Source organism: Acinonyx jubatus, chromosome E4 (assembly GCF_027475565.1).
Source record: "Acinonyx jubatus isolate Ajub_Pintada_27869175 chromosome E4, VMU_Ajub_asm_v1.0, whole genome shotgun sequence".
Taxonomy (NCBI): domain Eukaryota; kingdom Metazoa; phylum Chordata; class Mammalia; order Carnivora; family Felidae; genus Acinonyx; species Acinonyx jubatus.
Genome location: NC_069395.1, coordinates 20645150 through 20662936, shown reverse-complemented (window position 1 = coordinate 20662936; position 17787 = coordinate 20645150). Strand labels below are relative to the sequence as shown.

Here is a 17787-nt window from a genome sequence, read left to right as displayed (position 1 = left end):
CAGTTGATTATTATTAAGCAAACACCCTCCCATGAATTAACAATTTCATAATAGTGGAAATACCTAGGGAATGAGTCAGCAAATGACCAAGTTGTCATTCTAATGTTATAAAGCTTGAAAGATTCAGTTAGCAGATAGTATTTAGTGTAACCCAGAGACATTGAATATTTTTTTAAATATTTTAAAAAATAATGCAGGATACCAAGCAAGATGAAGTAAATTCTCAAAATGCTTAAATGATATAAAATTGATGTTCTTAAGAGGTTTTTTGATGATGACTGAGAAAATGTATCATCTATTTGGATGATACCATCATCCAAACAAACATTTATCATAATGCTGTAAAAGAAGAAATTGTACTCAAAAAGTAAATCTACCCCTAGTTGCGTAAATCACTCTACCTTGCTGAATTTTGACTTACTATCTATAAAATAGGAATAGTAACAGCTCTTTCTATGTCAGAGTGCTGGTCTGGAATCAAAGAAATGATATATGTTACAGTTAGAATTCTGTGACAGGTTTTCATCTTCCTATTTTGTTTATGCACATACCATCTGCTAGATCAAACTATAATCATATTGATGGCATAATATGTGCCTGGTTTATCATAGCACTTACACCAGTACCTTACTTGAAGAATAGCCTTAAAAAATTTTGTTGTGAACAATGAACAATATATCCTTTAGTTTTGCCTTATTTCATGTAATTTATTCTGTTATATAATATGCTAATTTTAAAACATGATACAACTCCTTTTTTTTTTTTTGGAGGAAGATGGATTACAAATCTCAAGTAAATATATAATGTAGCTGCATCAGAGGTCTCAGATGATCCTAGCAAGAGTTTTGGAGGTGGAATAGCCCTTCATATTTGATATAGTTGAAACAAGGAGGCCAAATTTGTGGACCCTGCACTCACTAGTCATTGGCCCTAGGCTGCTCCCAAAGAGGGGATATAAACCTGGTGAAGTAGCTTTCTTAGGACAAAGAAAATTCCTGGAAAGAAACTCATCAGTAAGCTATTAGTAGCCTGAACTCAGGTGTTAGGAGAGATAGCACTTTAGTTCTGAAGATGGATTGTGCCCTATCGTATCTATTACAGTCCACCCTTGCACTACCCAGATATAATTGCTTCATACAGTATATTCAACTGTATCCATAAACAGCTGCTTTAGGGTTCTGGAAGGACTCTTTTCCTGGGGAAAATTTTCTGGAGGAAAGTCTGTGGGATGAAGCACTCCACCAACACCATCACCACATTTGGTCTAGAGGTCACAGCTAGTCTTCATTATTTTTCTCTTCTATTACCCATTCTAGATTCCTCTCACCCTGGGCCAGCACTTCTGCTGGTGTTTTGGCTTATGTGTTGGAGTGATCCAGATTATCATTGTTCAGGGGTCTGATTCCCTGGTCACCATGCCCACCCCAGGCCTGGCTGCTACATTCATCCTTGTACTATTTCAAAGGTCAGGAGATGCCCCATGGGAATAATTGAGTGCCCAAAAATATTCTTTCTTATCCTTCATCTGTAACAGCAGCCCTACTTTTTCTTAATAAACAAGATCAATTACTTCTGCTGGGATGATGACTCCTTTCTCTGCTTGATGGTCTCTTGGTACAAGGAGCTCGAGGAAAGCAATAGGTGCCTGCAATTTCAAATTTAATATAACTGTGGTTTTGACCTTGATGGAAGCATTCATCTTCTGGGAGCAAAGTCACTGAGAGTGATAGCAAATGGGGCCACTCCTACTCTGACCCTTTGGTTCCCAGACCCATATATTCCATATATTGTGGGCGTAGCACCATATAATGGTTATTAATTAAGAGTGTGTCCTTTATTCTAGAAGATGGTTCCTTAAAGAATATCATCCCAAGATGGTGCCTCAACTGTGCCATCACAAGACCATTCCATTGCTCCATCAGGCTGGCAGCATCTGGGTATTATGGCATGTGATATGACCCTTGGATCCCATAACCATGTACCCATAGCTATATAACCTTTGCTGTGAAGTAAGTCTCTTGGTTTGCTGTGATATAGGATCCTGTACTGGTGAGTCAAAATCTACAAGCCCTCTTAGAGTGGGGCTGGCTTAGGCAGGAAAGGTAAACCTATACCGTAGTTGATATATGTTGATTCAAGTAAAGACGAATTACTTCTTTCAAGGTGAAAGAAGTCCAATGTAATCGAGTTGCCATGAAATGATTGGTTGGCCCCTGAAATAGGGTACCATGTCATTTGTTCAGTATTGGCTCCCTTTTTCTTGATGATTGCGCTTTGGCAAGGACAGTAGTTAGATCAGCCTTCATGAGTAGAAGTCCATTCTTTTGGGCCAATGCATATCCATCTCTGCCATCATTGCTATTCTGTTCATGGGCTGGCTGATAACAGGCTGGCTGAGGTCAACTGGTAAAGTTATTCTATTTGGTTGTTTATGCTTTTTGTGTGGGCAATGATCTCTGCTGAGTATTACCATGTGGTACAAAGGCCTTTACTTTTGAACACTCTGGTATGTCTACCCATATGCATCTCCCCTAGACCTTCTTATTCTCAATTTTCTTTTTTTTTTAAGTTTATTTATTTATTATGAGAAAGAGAGAGAGAGAGAAAAGCAGGGGAGGGTCAGTGAGAGGGAGAGAGAGAACCCCAAGCAAGCTCTGTGCTCTCAGTGTGGAGCCTGACGCAAAGCTCAAACTCAAGAACTGTGAGATTGTGACCTGAGCCTAAATCAAGAGTCAGATGCTCACTCAAGTGAGCCACTCAAGCGCCCCATCTTATTCTCAGTTTTCTAATCATTGTTCTTCTAGGCCTGAATCCACTAGCCAAGCCATTCTCCACTGCCTTTAAGTCAATGCCTAGCCTAACCTCAGGTCACTTTTCTTTCCATATTAAGTAGATGACCAGGTACATTGCCATAAAATGTACCACTGAGATTTTCCCTCACTTCTCTCTTTTATGTCCAGTGGAAATGTATTTCAGTAGCAATCTTTAGCTTCCACCTCCATACTATCCCAACACAAACTTGGTGCTTTTCATCCTCCATCATTCATCATAAGGGAGCCCTAAGCTGCCATGGGGCACAGATAAGACCTGCTCATGTTCAGCCTTGGATTTACCATTTCCAACTCTCAGAGGATTTCTGTGGGCCCACCTGATTTTATGGTTTGGTGGTCTCATCTAACCCAGTTCCTAATGAACAGATACTCCAATACTATTAGGCCCAGTCACAAGCCAGGAGCTCTGAGCTGGGCTGACTCTTCACACTTGTCCTATTTGAGAAAAGACACCTGGATGTTTGTTCCCCACATTGGCCATCCAATATCTAGAGATCGTGCCTCTGTCTGACACTGCCTATAGCAGGGTGGCAAGTTGGTCTAATTCTGAGTTTGAATTAGCAGACCTACTGGAATCTCCCAATTCTCTGTTCTTTGACCTAGCTGTATCAGTAATATTTTGGCCTCCACCTTAATTTTTTATGGTATTTCTCAAACAGTCAGAACCTAAGTTGGGAAAAAGGACGTTATTCCCTTTCAAGAGATCTTTTCAAGACCCAACACCTACATAAGCAATTAGGCTGACATAAGTGTCTGCTCATGATGGGGGTGATATCTAATGGAGCACCACACACTCTCCCAGTTCTTCTTCTTTCTAGATTTGGAGTGTTCTGTTTCTCTGTCCCATCAGGGCTCTAATCCTAACTCCAAAAGGGGAGTGTGCATCACCATCACTTGACTAATACCTCTTCCTATGCATTTTCAAAGATTTACCAAATGTTCAGGGAATTTGTCCTTTTAGTGTTTATCCCTCTTTAATTGGGTTCTCCTTTACCTCAGATTTTGGATTTACATCAAAGGGAGATATAAGCATCAGCCTCCTGCCATACTTAAAGTAGTCCATTTCCTCCAACTCTGTCCACTGTTTTTAGGCCATAGTTGTACATCATGAAACTCTTTTCTTTTAGGATGAATTAATTCATAGGCAGTTCTTCAGTTTCTCTGGAAAATTGGCCCTGGTGAGTTCACCCTCTAATTTTCCTGGACGTACTGAGTTCACACTTCCTGTCTGAACCCCAGCTTAACCACACACATGATTTCCAGGGCCCCACATCACATATTCTTGGAATTCTGATCTGGTGATTGGACTGTTTAAACCTGCAAGTATTTTTACCAATATAGTATATAGCCCTAAATTGAGTCAAAGTGAGTGGAAAATACATGTTGCATGGCCAACTTTCACTTGGGTTTTTATCAGTTGTAAAATTTTCCATCACTTATTCTTTTCCTGCTTCCTAGCCCTCACCTCCCTTTTTGTGTTGTTTTTGGCATTTTCTATTCTAAGTTACATCTGAAATATGCTTTTCACATATTGTTCTCGTCCATAGCTTACATCCTCTGTTCCAGGCAGTTCTATCTCAAAGAAAATCACAAGGTCAGAGAGATAGCCTTTGCCTAATGTGGGAACTAAATAATACTGAGCTGTGACAGAGAAATTGCCCTGGTTTTTTCCAGGATGTTTCCAAATATCTTTAGAGATGAAATAAGGAATTGTTTCTTTATGAATAAAATGTTGTATATACATATATATATATATATATATATATATATACACACACAACATTATATATATGTGTGTTTTATATATATATAATGTTATATATATATTTATTTATATATATATAAAACACACATATATATAACGTTGTGTGTGTATATATATATATATATATATATATATATATATATATATATATATAAATTAGTGTCTTTGCATTCATCAGGATAAAACTCCCTAGTTGTTCTAAAAAATAATCCCCTAATCTCGTAGGCTTTTATTTTTACTCATACAAATGCTGGTGTGGGTTGCATGACTATTCTGGGTCTGGTAACTCCTGCATGTAGCTTTGCAATGTCAGAGTCCTTTGCCTCTAGCAGTGTATATGGAGAAGAGAGAGATAACCAGCATGTTTTATTGCCAGTTCTGGAACAGAACTCAATTTCGTGGCCCTCATAATGTAAGGTGAAATATCAAGTTGTAATTCAAGGTAAAATACCAAATTCAAGTAAAATAACTACTGAGAAGTAAATACCCAGTCAAATATTGACTGTATGGAAACATTCAAAGAAGGTTCTAAATTTGCCACTCACTGTCAGAGGGCCTGTGAAATGTAGTTTTCCTGAAGTCCAAGGAGAGGGCCTAAGATTGACAGGCATGTAGGCAGTCTCTATCACAACCTCCTGAAATGAAAGAGAAAAAGAAATCATTATTTTTGGACAATGAGAGCTAAAGTAAAACGATATTGATGGGAGTGATTAATATTAGTAATTAAGAGGACAGACTTATCCTAGCCCTTTTGGAACCCAATAATGCCAGAATTTACATTTATTGGTGAGTTACAGAGCTCAGTGATATGGTAGTTCAGAAAGTTACTTGGGTTACTTTGAATTTAATACACATTTGTGTTGTGCAACCATCATATCCCCAGAGCCATATCCTCCCTCCAGGATAGAATGACTAACCCCTTTTCTGAGTTCTCATAGCACATTGCTCATGTCTGTTGAGCTGGTGTAAATGCTGCAGATTCCACAGGAGCAAGATGGAGAAGCAGCAGGATATCTGTGATTTCTTAGCTTTGCAGCATCCTAAGGAGCGGGAGGTGTGGTTTGCCCTCACTGCTCCCTCTTCATCAGGAACTTTGGACGGGAGTACGCAAGCACCCAACTGAGTTAGTGACAATAGACAGAGCTTGCTAATGGAGGTAAACTTGATGTAACTTGATGCCCAGGGGAGTTCCTCAAACTGTTGCTAGCACCTGATGACCTTTTAGAAAGTTGGCACCACACAGCTTCTCCCCTTAGGGAGAGGAGGGACCGCCAGTCAGTCCCCTTTGGCTTTTCATCAGAGACCTGAAGAGAGCCACTGGGGAGGTTAACTATCATACAATCTTAATAGTCCCTCCTTGGGGCGCCTGTGGCTCAGTTGGTTAAGCATCTGACTCTGGATTTCAGCTCAGATCATGATTTTGCGGTTTGTGAGTTCAAGCACTGCATCAGGCTCTGCACTGGCAGTGTGGATGGAGCCTGCTTGGGATTCTCTCTCTGTCCCTCTCCATCTTGCTATCTCTCTCCCTTTCACAGTAAATAAATAAACTTAAAAATAGTCCCTCCTGTATACCTCTCTTATAATGCTTAGTCTATTTCACCGTAATGCTTTTTTGCTCTTTTCTTTCCAAGAGCACTGTGAGCTTCTCAGTAGTGGAGGGCTCTGTCTTATGCATCTCTGTTTCCCTACCACCTAGGATGGTTTATGGCACATAGCAAGTGTCATTAATTGGTGAATATATTAAGAGAGCAATAATCTAGACTCTTTTCTAGAAGTTTATAGTTGAACCCAGATTTCTAAATTTAAAAACCTCGGAGTGAGACATTTTTTGTGCTTTTCCCCCTCAATTTTGACACTTTAAACTACCCTCATAGATAGTGTAAATTATAATCATTCTAGTCACCATTGTGACAAAACAAAACAAAACAAAATATTGTAGGAAGTATCTTGCTCAATTTTTAATATGGGAACATGTTCTATTACTTGTTTACAGTGGATCATATGTAAATACTGAATTAACAGATTTAAGGAAAAAAAGCACTACACTAGGAATACAATCTGTTTTTAGAGCTGATTCAAACTGAGGGTTTTAACATAGAGTATAAAATTTAAGACAAATGGAAAACATGTAGATTTTACTGATTTAAAACAAACCCACCGAATTTTTCACCATGTTTGACTAGAATAGCAACAGAGAGTTTGAAGGAGATAAGAGAATATCTGAAACCCACAAAATTCCCGTTTTTCTTTTTCTCAATCCAGAATAAAGAGCAAAAATAACTTCACCTATTTTGAAGAATTGAGGTAAGAATTATTGAAATAAAGAATGTGCCAAGAGAGTGACCAGCTAACTGCAGGCCTCCAGGCCCCTTGTTTCTCTCTGTTGCCAAGAAGCGAACACGAGAACATTCCACCAGTCACGTAATTTTACTGTCAAGTTAATGACCAGGCCTTCCATATAAGGAGGCAGAATTCCTGCCCCAGCTTTGATTTCATCACAGTCCTCTGTGTTGTCTAGTGTTCCTGATCCCTGTGGCGGCTTCTGTTTTGCCTGTCTCTTGGCCTGAATCCTAGACTTTGGTTTTGTTTCCTGTCTTTGAAAGGTGCTCTCAACTTAGAGCAATTGCTTGCTGCAAATGTGTTGAGTCTCTTGGTTCTTGGTTTTTGTTCTCAGCCTGGATGAAGACTTGTAAGCCTCTGTTTTTAACAAGAGGAAAGTGACGTTTAGGGGAAAACATGTGGAATGTTTCATCTGTAGGTTAATTAAGAATAAGCTGTTATCTATTGAAAGTACTACATAATTTATTTCGCATGTGGAACTTCTTAAAATCAAAAGCCTCAGCCTTCCTCCAGTACTCCCTTCTATTTCCAAGTTGTTTGATGCACATTTGTAACTGAAGGGCCTGAGAGAGGATATATTTAAAATGCACCCAGAAAGGAATTTGCTGTAACTTTGAGGGCCCGGGCTAGACAACCCAGAGGGATCCTATATTGCTTTCTCTTATTTATCACAGCATATTGCTAACCAAGTTTGTCTACTCCCCCCTTCCTTCCCATTGCTTTGATTGCTGCCCTAGTTCAGGCCCTGATCTTTCCTGTGGGGCTAAAAAAACTAGCTTCACACTTAGCTTTCCTTCCTCAATGATGTCTTCCTTTGGAAGTGTCTTCCACACTAAATCTAGAATTAGCTTTTAAAAAACAAGGTAAGGATGTCACATTCAGAAAGAAGCATGAGATAATGGAAAGTCTTCAAATCTTGGATCTGCTACTCAGTAGTTATGTATCCTTAGATAATTTTTTCACTTTTTTGTTTCTATATTTGTTGAGGAAAAAAAATGGGCTTAGAGTGCTTATTTCAAAGAGTTTAGGTGTGGACTTAGCAAGTTATGTGTATCTGGCACAGTGTCTGGATGGCAGTAGATACTCAAAAACAGGTAGATATGTCTTTTCCTCTTTTGTTTAAAGTTTCAGTGCTTACCTACCACATAAAAGATGAAATGTACATTCTTTGGAGTAGACTGTATCTCTTCTTAGAATCTACCCTAAACTACATTGTTAGTTTTCCCTCTTATTCTTTCTTTTTCCCCCATATATTCCAGCCACACCAAATAAGTCACCATTACTGAAGTTTTTTTTTTCTTTTTTCCCCTGATTTCCTGACTTTCTCACAGACTCTTCTCTGCACTGAAGTGTTCCCACTTTCCTTCTCCCATGCGTAGGTTCTATTTATTCTTCAAGATTCACCCAAATTACCCCTTCCCTGAGGGAAAAAATGGGGAAAAATCAGTCAGCTAACATTATAGCAAGTAAAAATGCATATTAAATATAAGGCAATTGCAAATACTTTTCCTGAGTGAACAAATTTAATGTCTATTGTTATTGTTATTTGAATATCTACTTTTGTTAACAAAACTTGGAGTTAAGGAACTTTTTAGAAGTCTTATATTTTTGACTTGAAAAGAGAAAAACGAAGAAATTGTTAGATATCATGGGGTATATGTCCTCCTCATTGTTATCTTCTTAGATCCCTAGTTTCCTATGATACACATATTAGAAATAATATAAAATAAATCTGAGAAAGTGAACTTGTTTTTATTTTTTAAATTAATGAATTTTATTTATTTATTTGCTTATTTGTTTATTTATTTATATTATTTATTTTTAATATAATTTATTGTCAAATTGGCTAACATACAGTGTGTACAGCGTGCTCTTTGTTTCGGGGGTAGATTCCTGTGGTTCATCGCTTACATACAACACCCGTGCTCATCACAACACGTGCCCTCCTCAATGCCCATCACCCATTTTCCCCTCTCCCCCACTCCCTCATCAACCCTCAATTTGTTCTCTGTACTTAAAAGTCTCTTATGGTTTGCCTCCCTCTCTGTTTGTAACTATTTTTCCCCTTCACTTCCCCCATGATCTTCTGTTAAGTTTCTCAAGTTCCACATATGAGTGAAAACATATGATATCTGTCTTTCTCTGACTTATTTCACTTAGCATAATACCTTCCACTTCCATCCACGTTGCTGCAAATGGCATGATTTCATTCTTTCTCATTGCCAAGTAGTTAAATTCATGAGTTTTAAATCATACATATTGTTAACTGCAACTGCTTTCATATGACAATAGAAAACAAAATGTGAGCTGGGACTCAGACTGAGCCATTGGATTAGATTTCTTTAAATAGTTTGGGGCACCTGGGTGGTTCATTTGGTTGAATGTCCGACTGCAGCTCAGGTCATGATTTCATGGTTCATGAGTTCTATACCGTCGTGGGCTCACTGCTGTCAGCACAGAGCCCACTTTGGATCCTCTGTCCTTCTCTCTCTACTCCTCCCCCGCTCATGCGCTCTCACTCTCTCTCCCTCTCTCAAAAATAAATAAGAAGAATAAAAAAAAATAAAAATAAATAGTAGATTCATGAGAGCTAATCACATACTATGAATAGTATTATAAAACAGTCACACCATAATAAAAGTGCCAGTGTAAGAAAATTATCTTTTCAAGTATTTTTTAATATCTTGAATCTATGCTGTCATGATGAGTTTTTGTTTATTTTTATTTGGTTTTCTTTGAAAATGAGAAGGTGTCTTAGGTGTTTGTTTTGACCATCTGGCCAAAAACTGGATGGCTGTTTAACATGGCATCTTAACAAGACAAAGACCAGAAGCATTTATTTTGTGACCAGTGTGTGTCTTGGACAGTTGCACTTCTCATGCCTCGAAGTCTGAAGGGCCTGGACTATTTAATGTGACAGTAGTACTGGAAATAGAAGCAGAGTGTCTTGTGTTTATATGGACTCACTCAGTTCATATCCATTAGACGGTGAAAATAACTGCATGGTGATGGAAGATTTTAGAAAACCTTTGCGGATGAGTTATTCTATCCGGGCCTTGAATAATTGGCTGGATTTTGAAAACGGGGAGGAGGGAGGCAAAGGCATTTTAGATGGATAGTAGAAATTAACCAAAAGCCTGGAGATAGTGAACCCCAGGACTCATTCAAGAAAAGACCATCCAGTATGACATGAAGGTAAGAAAGTAACCAGAGAGGAGCAATGGGAATTATACCACCAAAGTCTAACTGAGAGTGTTTTCAATTCCAGAAAGAGAAATTTGAAGTTATTCTATATGTTATGAGAAATGACACAAATCAGAAGGGGATGTTTGTGGCTATTCAGAGGACGGATTGAAGAGAAGAGGCTGGCAGAGGGAAAACAAGGCACATGAGTTAGCAAGCAATGAGAGCCTAAGGCAGTGGTTATAGAGAAAGAGCAGGTGATATGCCAGCTCCCCACACTGGTGGTGGAAGGAAGATTGGCAGAACTTGGTGATGGAATGAGTAAGGGAGAGAAATACTTGATTATTACTATTGTTATAAACCTGAATTCTTCCTAAGCTTCTCTTACGATGTGATCTGCTCAACCATGGAACAAAGCTTAAGATGGAGCCAATATAGATTCTATTCCATGGAAACACAAGAGTAATACTTTTAAAATATTATTGTGTCTTGCCCCATACTTTACCTCTGGGCCTGATGACTGGGTAAGCCTATATTGAGAATATCCATCATATTTCACTGTGGTTTTTGGGGGCTGATTATTCAGTAAGATATGAAACACAAGCACATGGGAAGATACAGCTGTGTGCTAGCATGTGCATCATCTTGGTTATTTTTCTGCTCTCTGTAGGTGATCCCTATAGAGTAGTCTTACTTTCATATTTGACACTTTGGAAGACTATTTACAGACTTGAGTGATTTAGGAAATGTGTTCTGGTCAGTGGGGGGCAGTGTCACATCGCAGAAAGAGCAGTCAAATTTCTGTGCAATCCCTGGGAGTGATTTTCACTTAATCTTAGGGTTCCCAACCCTGAATTATCTTTTGAATCACCTGGGATTTCTTTCTAAAATATAGATTTTCATACCCTATCCCTTGGAGACTCTGATTCAGTCAATTTGGCATAAGGTCTGAAAAAGGTGTTTTTTTTGTTCTGTTTTGTTTTCTTAAACATCCTAAGTAATTTTGATAGCTAAATTTGAAAACTAGTGGTTTAATCTGAGTCTCAACTTTCATAGGATTGAGTTTTATAAACTTTCAATTACAATAAAATCTCAACTGTTAATGAAGTTACTTCTTGAAATAACTATTCTATCCCCTTTTAAAAGGCTTCTTCAGTCACCTGGGTGGCTCAGTTGATTAAGCGGCTGACTTCCCTCACGTCATGATCTCATGGTTTGTGGGTTTGAGGCCCGCTTTGAGCCCCCCATAGGGCTCTGGTGTGAAGCCTGCTTGGGATTCTGGCTCTCTCTCTTCTCTCTCTGGCCCTCCCTCACTTACAGTTTCTGTCTTTCAAAATAAATAAATAACTATATATGTGTGTATATATATATGTGTGTGTGTATATATATATATATATATACACACACACATATATATAGTTCAAATAGTTCATCTATATTCAAATAGTTCATCTATATTCAAATAGATGAGAAATTGAAGAAGTCATATATATATATAGATAGATAGATTATTACTGCATATATATATGACTTCTTCAATTTCTCATCTATTTGAATCTTGACCATATGAGAACATGTTTGTTTGATTTTTATGCATTGTGATAACAAAGAGAAAACCAATGAACTTTGTCTAATAGATACACATAATACATAAATATAGCATTAATTGTATGATAGTTTTAGTTGTTGAAGAGATGATAGAAAGTAGAAAGACACTTGCTTGAATTTTTGTTAAATCTGAGGAATAAATACCAGTTTTTAAAAACAGCAAAGAAATGTAAACAGAAATGGCTTCTATATATTTTTAATACAAAACTCATTTATTACTGACACTGTGAAATTTACAAATTCTGACTTCCCAGTTTTAGGAGCAACAGCTTAAGTTAATACATTGTTTTCTTCTTCATCTCTTTCAAGTCAAAAACAAAACAAACAAAAAAAAAAACAACACCAAAAACCCTTTGGCATGAAAAATAGCAATGGTGGTTTCGAACACATATTTTCCAAACAGTCATCCAAGTTAAAGACTTGTTAGCAGCTCAATAAATCTCTATATAATAATATGTAGCATAAATATAAGCTGACCTTGGAGCTTATAGCATGTTTTAATCAGTTTCAAAATCTTTATTCACAGTTTCTGTGTAACTGGACTTTCCCAGCCTTCTCAGTTTTGAGAGAGTTTTCTGATATGTCCACTGTATGAAGGAGACAGTACCACAGTGTCTCCTTCCTTTTACTGTCTCTTGGGTTTCATCTTGCTCATGTTTCTTCGATCCTGAGCCTGGATAACTTCCATGTGAATCCATGTTGAATCATTTGTTCTTCCCCTGGGCCTGTGGAGTCACTCAAAAGGGCCAGGTTGTTCACCCAGGGAGCCATTAAGTGGCACATTCCTTCTGTCCTCGAAACCATCTTCATTTCTCTCCAGCTAGGAACTGATCACTTTAGACTATTAGCCTGAAGGTCATTCAGCAGATTTAAGTAAATATTTGATTTGAGAAATCTGGGGTAAGAGTCCTTTTCCATAAGAGTATATATAATTTTTTGGGCTTCATCAAAACACGTTGGTGTTGGTGCTTTAATCTTCTTGGCTGTAGATTCTCGAGTGCGAAAGTCAATATTGATCTAAAAACAAATACTCACTAGTTAATATGCACTTCCAATTTATTGCACATTTTATGATGTAACTATGTTTGTTGAAGCACCTCAAGACAATGGCGTTAAGCCCTCGTTTATATCAGTTCAAGTATTTCTGAAATGCCTATTCTAAACTAGCCCTATACTGGATGTGAAGGAGGTAAGAAGAAATATCCTCTCAAAATTCTTTGTTCCAAGTTAGCTTATAGTATAGTTGGGAGATGCAAAAGAGGCAGGCGTGAAAAATTTAAATATCCATACAAGGTGATACATGTATCAGAAAAAGTGATATGGTCATTTAAAATGTATAGGAGAGGATACTTTGTGTAGCTATTTTTTGCTTGAACCAAGAATATTTCATGGGAAGGTGGGTACATTACTAAGTGAAAATATTTCTGCTGCTGCAATTGTGTGTGTGATACATACTAATCTGTGTTTTATCCTAATGTAAGATGAGCATCTCATTAAGGACATTCTGATATGCAATTCTGGCTAATAATACTGGTAGTCCTACCCACCCCCTGTCACATTAGCTAATTTTGCAAAATCAGTCTTTTCATCCTACTGTCTTCAAATATACATAAATATAGAAAATTAGATTATTATTGCACTGAAGTATATGAACATACCTAAGTACTTAACAATGAAATTATGACACTTAAAAAAGATGTAATCTTGCTATGTGTGTGGAATGCTATTTCTGCATCTAAGTTCCTTAAACATAAACTGGTGGTAATGAAGATAATACTCACTTGTTTAGCAGCATCTGAATGCACAAATGCTTTATATATTTTCTCTGCTTTGCAATGCAAAAGATCAGACTCCGTTTTTTTATAGTCTTCACAAGCCAGCCAGAATTCAATGTTCTCCTCACTGAACTCAGACTTCAGGAAACTTCCAAAGACATCTTGACCAACTAAAAAGACAGGGCGGGTGGTGATCTAATTAAATTAATTGAGCCGGTAAATGAATACAAGAAAAATACTATTGCATTGCCTATGCACAAAGGTAAGAGATGGCTAATGCTGAAATAGCTGTGTCATAATTTATAGAGATGGGAAGGCCTCAGAGGTTCTTTCATTTATAGTTTATCTGGGCCAAACAAACCTATCCACAGTCACACAGCTACTTAGTGATCTACAGAACTGTGTTTTGCTTCCATCTGTTAATTAAGTTAAAATTCTGCTCTTGTGATTACAAAATAATCTCTTTTCTTATAAATACTAACTCCTAACCAGACTGTAGAGTATTTTAGGAAAGCAAACATTGACGAAAGTCATTAACATCATGTTCATTATTACCAAATATAATTTCCCCATGCAATTCTTATTAGTCAGAAAATGTGCTGATGTGCTGATTATATTTGCTCGTGTTACTGAGGCTTTTAAATGGGCCATTTCTATGCCATTTATTTATTTGGCTGGATTGTAAACTAAGTCAGATAATAAGATGGATGAAGGATATTGAACAACTTGACCCCCAAGCAAGGATCTGGAGACCACTCTGCTCACCCATACCTCTGAGCAAGGTCTTAATCCCAAGAGAACTCTGATGCCTATGATTGGGGAAAGGCAAGCTGATTTCATTCTTTACCTTGTCTTATTAGAAACTCCCCATCAAGACTGTTTAAAAATTGTTCTAATCCTATCTGTGTTATCATATATCATGTTATATATAATGCAATTATGTACTATGTGTCTCAACTTCCTTCAAGGCAACAAGGCACTGTGCCCTTGTTTTTTAATCCTTGGTGCTTCTAAAATGCCTGCCACTTAAAAGTGAGCTAAATGAGTAAATTAATGAATGTATGGATAATACAGTAGTTACTTAATTGAATGAATCCCACTTCTTACATCCAACAGTTACAAAAATACATTCTATAGGGAGCTTTCAGAATGGCAGTTCACATGTTGAGATGTTTGGTTTATGTTAAAAAACTTGAAACTTCAGAACCTCAGCATAATTTTAAACTTCACTCCTGTAATGACTCAAGGGAATACCTAATCGTCTTGGCAAATTTGTCCGAAGGATAGTGGCAGAACTGAGTACCAGGCCTTTACACTACAATGAGACATAATATACTGAAGCTATTAGTGACTACAGAAAAACTATAATACAACTTTTCACACACTCTCCTATCCAGAAGACGATATTTTATGGAAGTCATTCAGTGTATTAGTGTATTGAGCTAAACCCAAAACATTTAGCAGTTAATCACACTTACTTTGGTTTGCAAGTAGTTTTTCCAGAGATTGAGACCACTGCATTACTTCGTTAGCAGAGAGTCTACTGGGGACAAAATTTACATAAATTAGTGAACTTTTTTGTGTAATCACAAATAAAATCAGAATGGCTGCTATATTTTGGTAATTCCACAAACTAAGATTCTAGTTCTATAATTTTTTAAAAAAATTTGTCTGTAAGAAAACAAAACCTCCCTTAAAATTACTATAGATATGAAAAATATCTACCAACAAAGTATGAAGAAATCCAAATACATATACTCCAGCAGTATAATAAATTGCAAATTATGTACACACATGTTGACATTTAGTTTACATTCGTACTAAGTAGTCTACTCTTATTTGGCTGGTTACTTAAAAGAAATGAAATCTAGTATGTGCCATATTAATCACTTGCTAGAATATAGAGCTAGCTAATGCATAGACTACTCTTAAAAAGAAAAGTCAGCAGTATTAATGTACATACATGTCTTTGGACTTAGAAGATTTCATTCCAGACTCTGGATGTGGGATCATAGATCTCAGGTATGCTTTCATATCCATCCCACTACAAAAGACACAAATATGAATATTCATATTTCCTTATTAGAATACATATTATTTGTAAAAGGAGCATGAAATAAACTTCTCAAGGAACAAGGCAATAATAAAAATTGTTGTTATAACATTTTGCTGTATTAAGATTGAGATAATTTTTATGAGCCAAAGTCTGCAAAAATTTCCATATAATTTAATGGCCTATCATGATTTATTTTTTAGACATACACATATATACATATAGAACAGCTAATTTCTCTGATCTAGTTAAGCTAACTGCTCATATTTTCTTCTATTCATTCTCAATCCTTCTGCCATTAAAGATAATGTAAGTCAAAATCCACAAAGTGACACACAAAATGAACTTACAAAGTCTTTGGCCTCTTTTTTTGAGTTTTGTCATCTAGAAGTGAATGGTCAGTTTCTTTCAATTCCTTTGGATTAGCAGAGAAGAACATCCCTGGCATTTTGTTTAACCTTGGCGTGGAGATCGCTGCTGCTCGCATAGTCCTCACTCCGTAAATATCTGCTGGTCAACGTCTGGGCGGCTTTATATAGTAAAGGCAGACAGGCTCGTGCTGTTCAAATGAGTCTGTTTATCAAGTGATGTTACCACAGACACTGGAAGTTCCCCCTTTCTTGGTGTGTTATGACGTGTATCTTGAAAAAAAAAAAAAAGAAAAGAAGCATGCAGTGATGTCTTGTGGTTGAAACTTAACCAAATGAGAACAGGTCACTTGATTAAAAAGAAAGAGAAAATTTAACCTACAGAGGCACACACATATATACCACATGTCTAAAGTATTCGCAGCATCAACCTTTGGTTCTAGGGGATGCTTGTTTCTTCATAAAAAATTGCACATTTCAATAAAATATTTCATTTGGCGTATTTATTGTATCATATACAAATTCAGTACTAGAGATGTGTATCCTCAATGCTTTGAATAGTCCCTGACTACAAAATTCATCTGATCACAATATTTGAAAAAGTTCTTTTTTCCTTTCAGAAAGCAGTGTAAAATAAAATACCTTTTATCTGGGGCTCTTGGGTAGCTCAGTTGGTTGACTGTCCGACTTCCGCTCAGGTCATGATATAGTTGGTGAGTTTGAGCCCCACATCAGGCTCTGTGCTGACAGCTCAGAGCCAGGAACCTGCTTCAGATTCAGTGTCTCCCTCTCTCTCTGCCCCTCCCATGCTCATGCTCTCTCTCTCACAAATATATATATATATATATATATATATATATATATATAGGTAGGAAGAAAATATATCTTGAATTTTTCCCACTTCCATGACAAGAAATTTCCGTGTTAGCATTTTCCAAGCTGTGTGCTAGACATTCTACTGGTGATATACAAGATGATTTTAAGGGGTCCATGAGTATTAATTTTTATTAAGAATATAATATATCAAACTGATTTTGTGTATTTTACTGCATTAAACTATTACTGCAATTAAAACTATAAGGACATGAAGTATAGTTAGTACAATAATATAATGTCATGTAAATACATTGATACTAAAGTATCATATTGTATCGAAGGAAAATTGCGTATGGTAGAATGAGTAAGAGTATATCTGGACATCCCAATAATGTGCGCTTCTTAGGTGATGATCTTCCAAATTTTGGCAGTATCTCTGGAGAGAGCCAGTCTAGCTTTAATTAAAATTAAGGATTTAAAAAAAAAAAACCTTAAACCCAATGAATTAGGTGACAAGGAAGAAGGGTTAATGCAATGTAAGCTTTTATAGAGTTTGTATACACAGTGTGTTTATAATGTCCAGTTTCACATAACCCTCCTTTGGTTCTTGCCCCTGAAAAGACAAAATAAATTTTTAGAGAGGTTTCTGATGGTATTATGTAAATTTGACAAAAAGAAGGGCGTATTACTTTTCCTATCTTGGTTCTATCATCAGGATAAAATATAATTGAAAAGATCACATTTATAATATTTCAAAATTCACTTATTACACAGTCATGAATATATATATTACATTGTATGGGCAAGCATCATTTGATGTTTGAAAGATAGCATGATGCAGAAAGAGAGCTAGTGAGATGAGGTGGCCACTTTGAAAGTGACCCAAACAAAATCAATGGGGCTTAAAGGCTAATGACAGAAAGGCATTTACTTGTATATTTCCTGTGGTTCAGTCCATATTTACTTTTCTGTTAAAATCTTCAATATTGCTCACGTTTGTTTATCTGATAACTTCTGATTTCTCTAGATAATTGTGGGTAAGCTATGT

The 17787-nt window shown here is 36.8% G+C and overlaps 1 protein-coding gene across 2 annotated transcripts; it reads right to left on the bottom strand.

Moving 5' to 3' along the window:
- Positions 1-11907: 11907 nt before the first annotated feature.
- On the bottom strand, positions 11908-16126 carry RGS1 (regulator of G protein signaling 1). 2 transcript variants are annotated; one of them, XM_015077131.3, is made up of 5 exons: positions 15906-16126; positions 15466-15546; positions 14981-15042; positions 13509-13672; positions 11908-12744 (listed from the first exon to the last, which is right to left on the bottom strand). In XM_015077131.3, exons 1-5 carry the CDS (start codon positions 16040-16042, stop codon positions 12559-12561), a joined length of 630 nt encoding a protein of 209 aa, XP_014932617.1. In that variant the 5' UTR covers positions 16043-16126; the 3' UTR covers positions 11908-12558. The 2 variants fall into 2 exon arrangements, with proteins under 2 accessions (XP_014932617.1, XP_014932609.1); XM_015077123.3 differs by having other exon boundaries at positions 14981-15045; positions 15906-16124.
- Positions 16127-17787: the final 1661 nt, after the last annotated feature.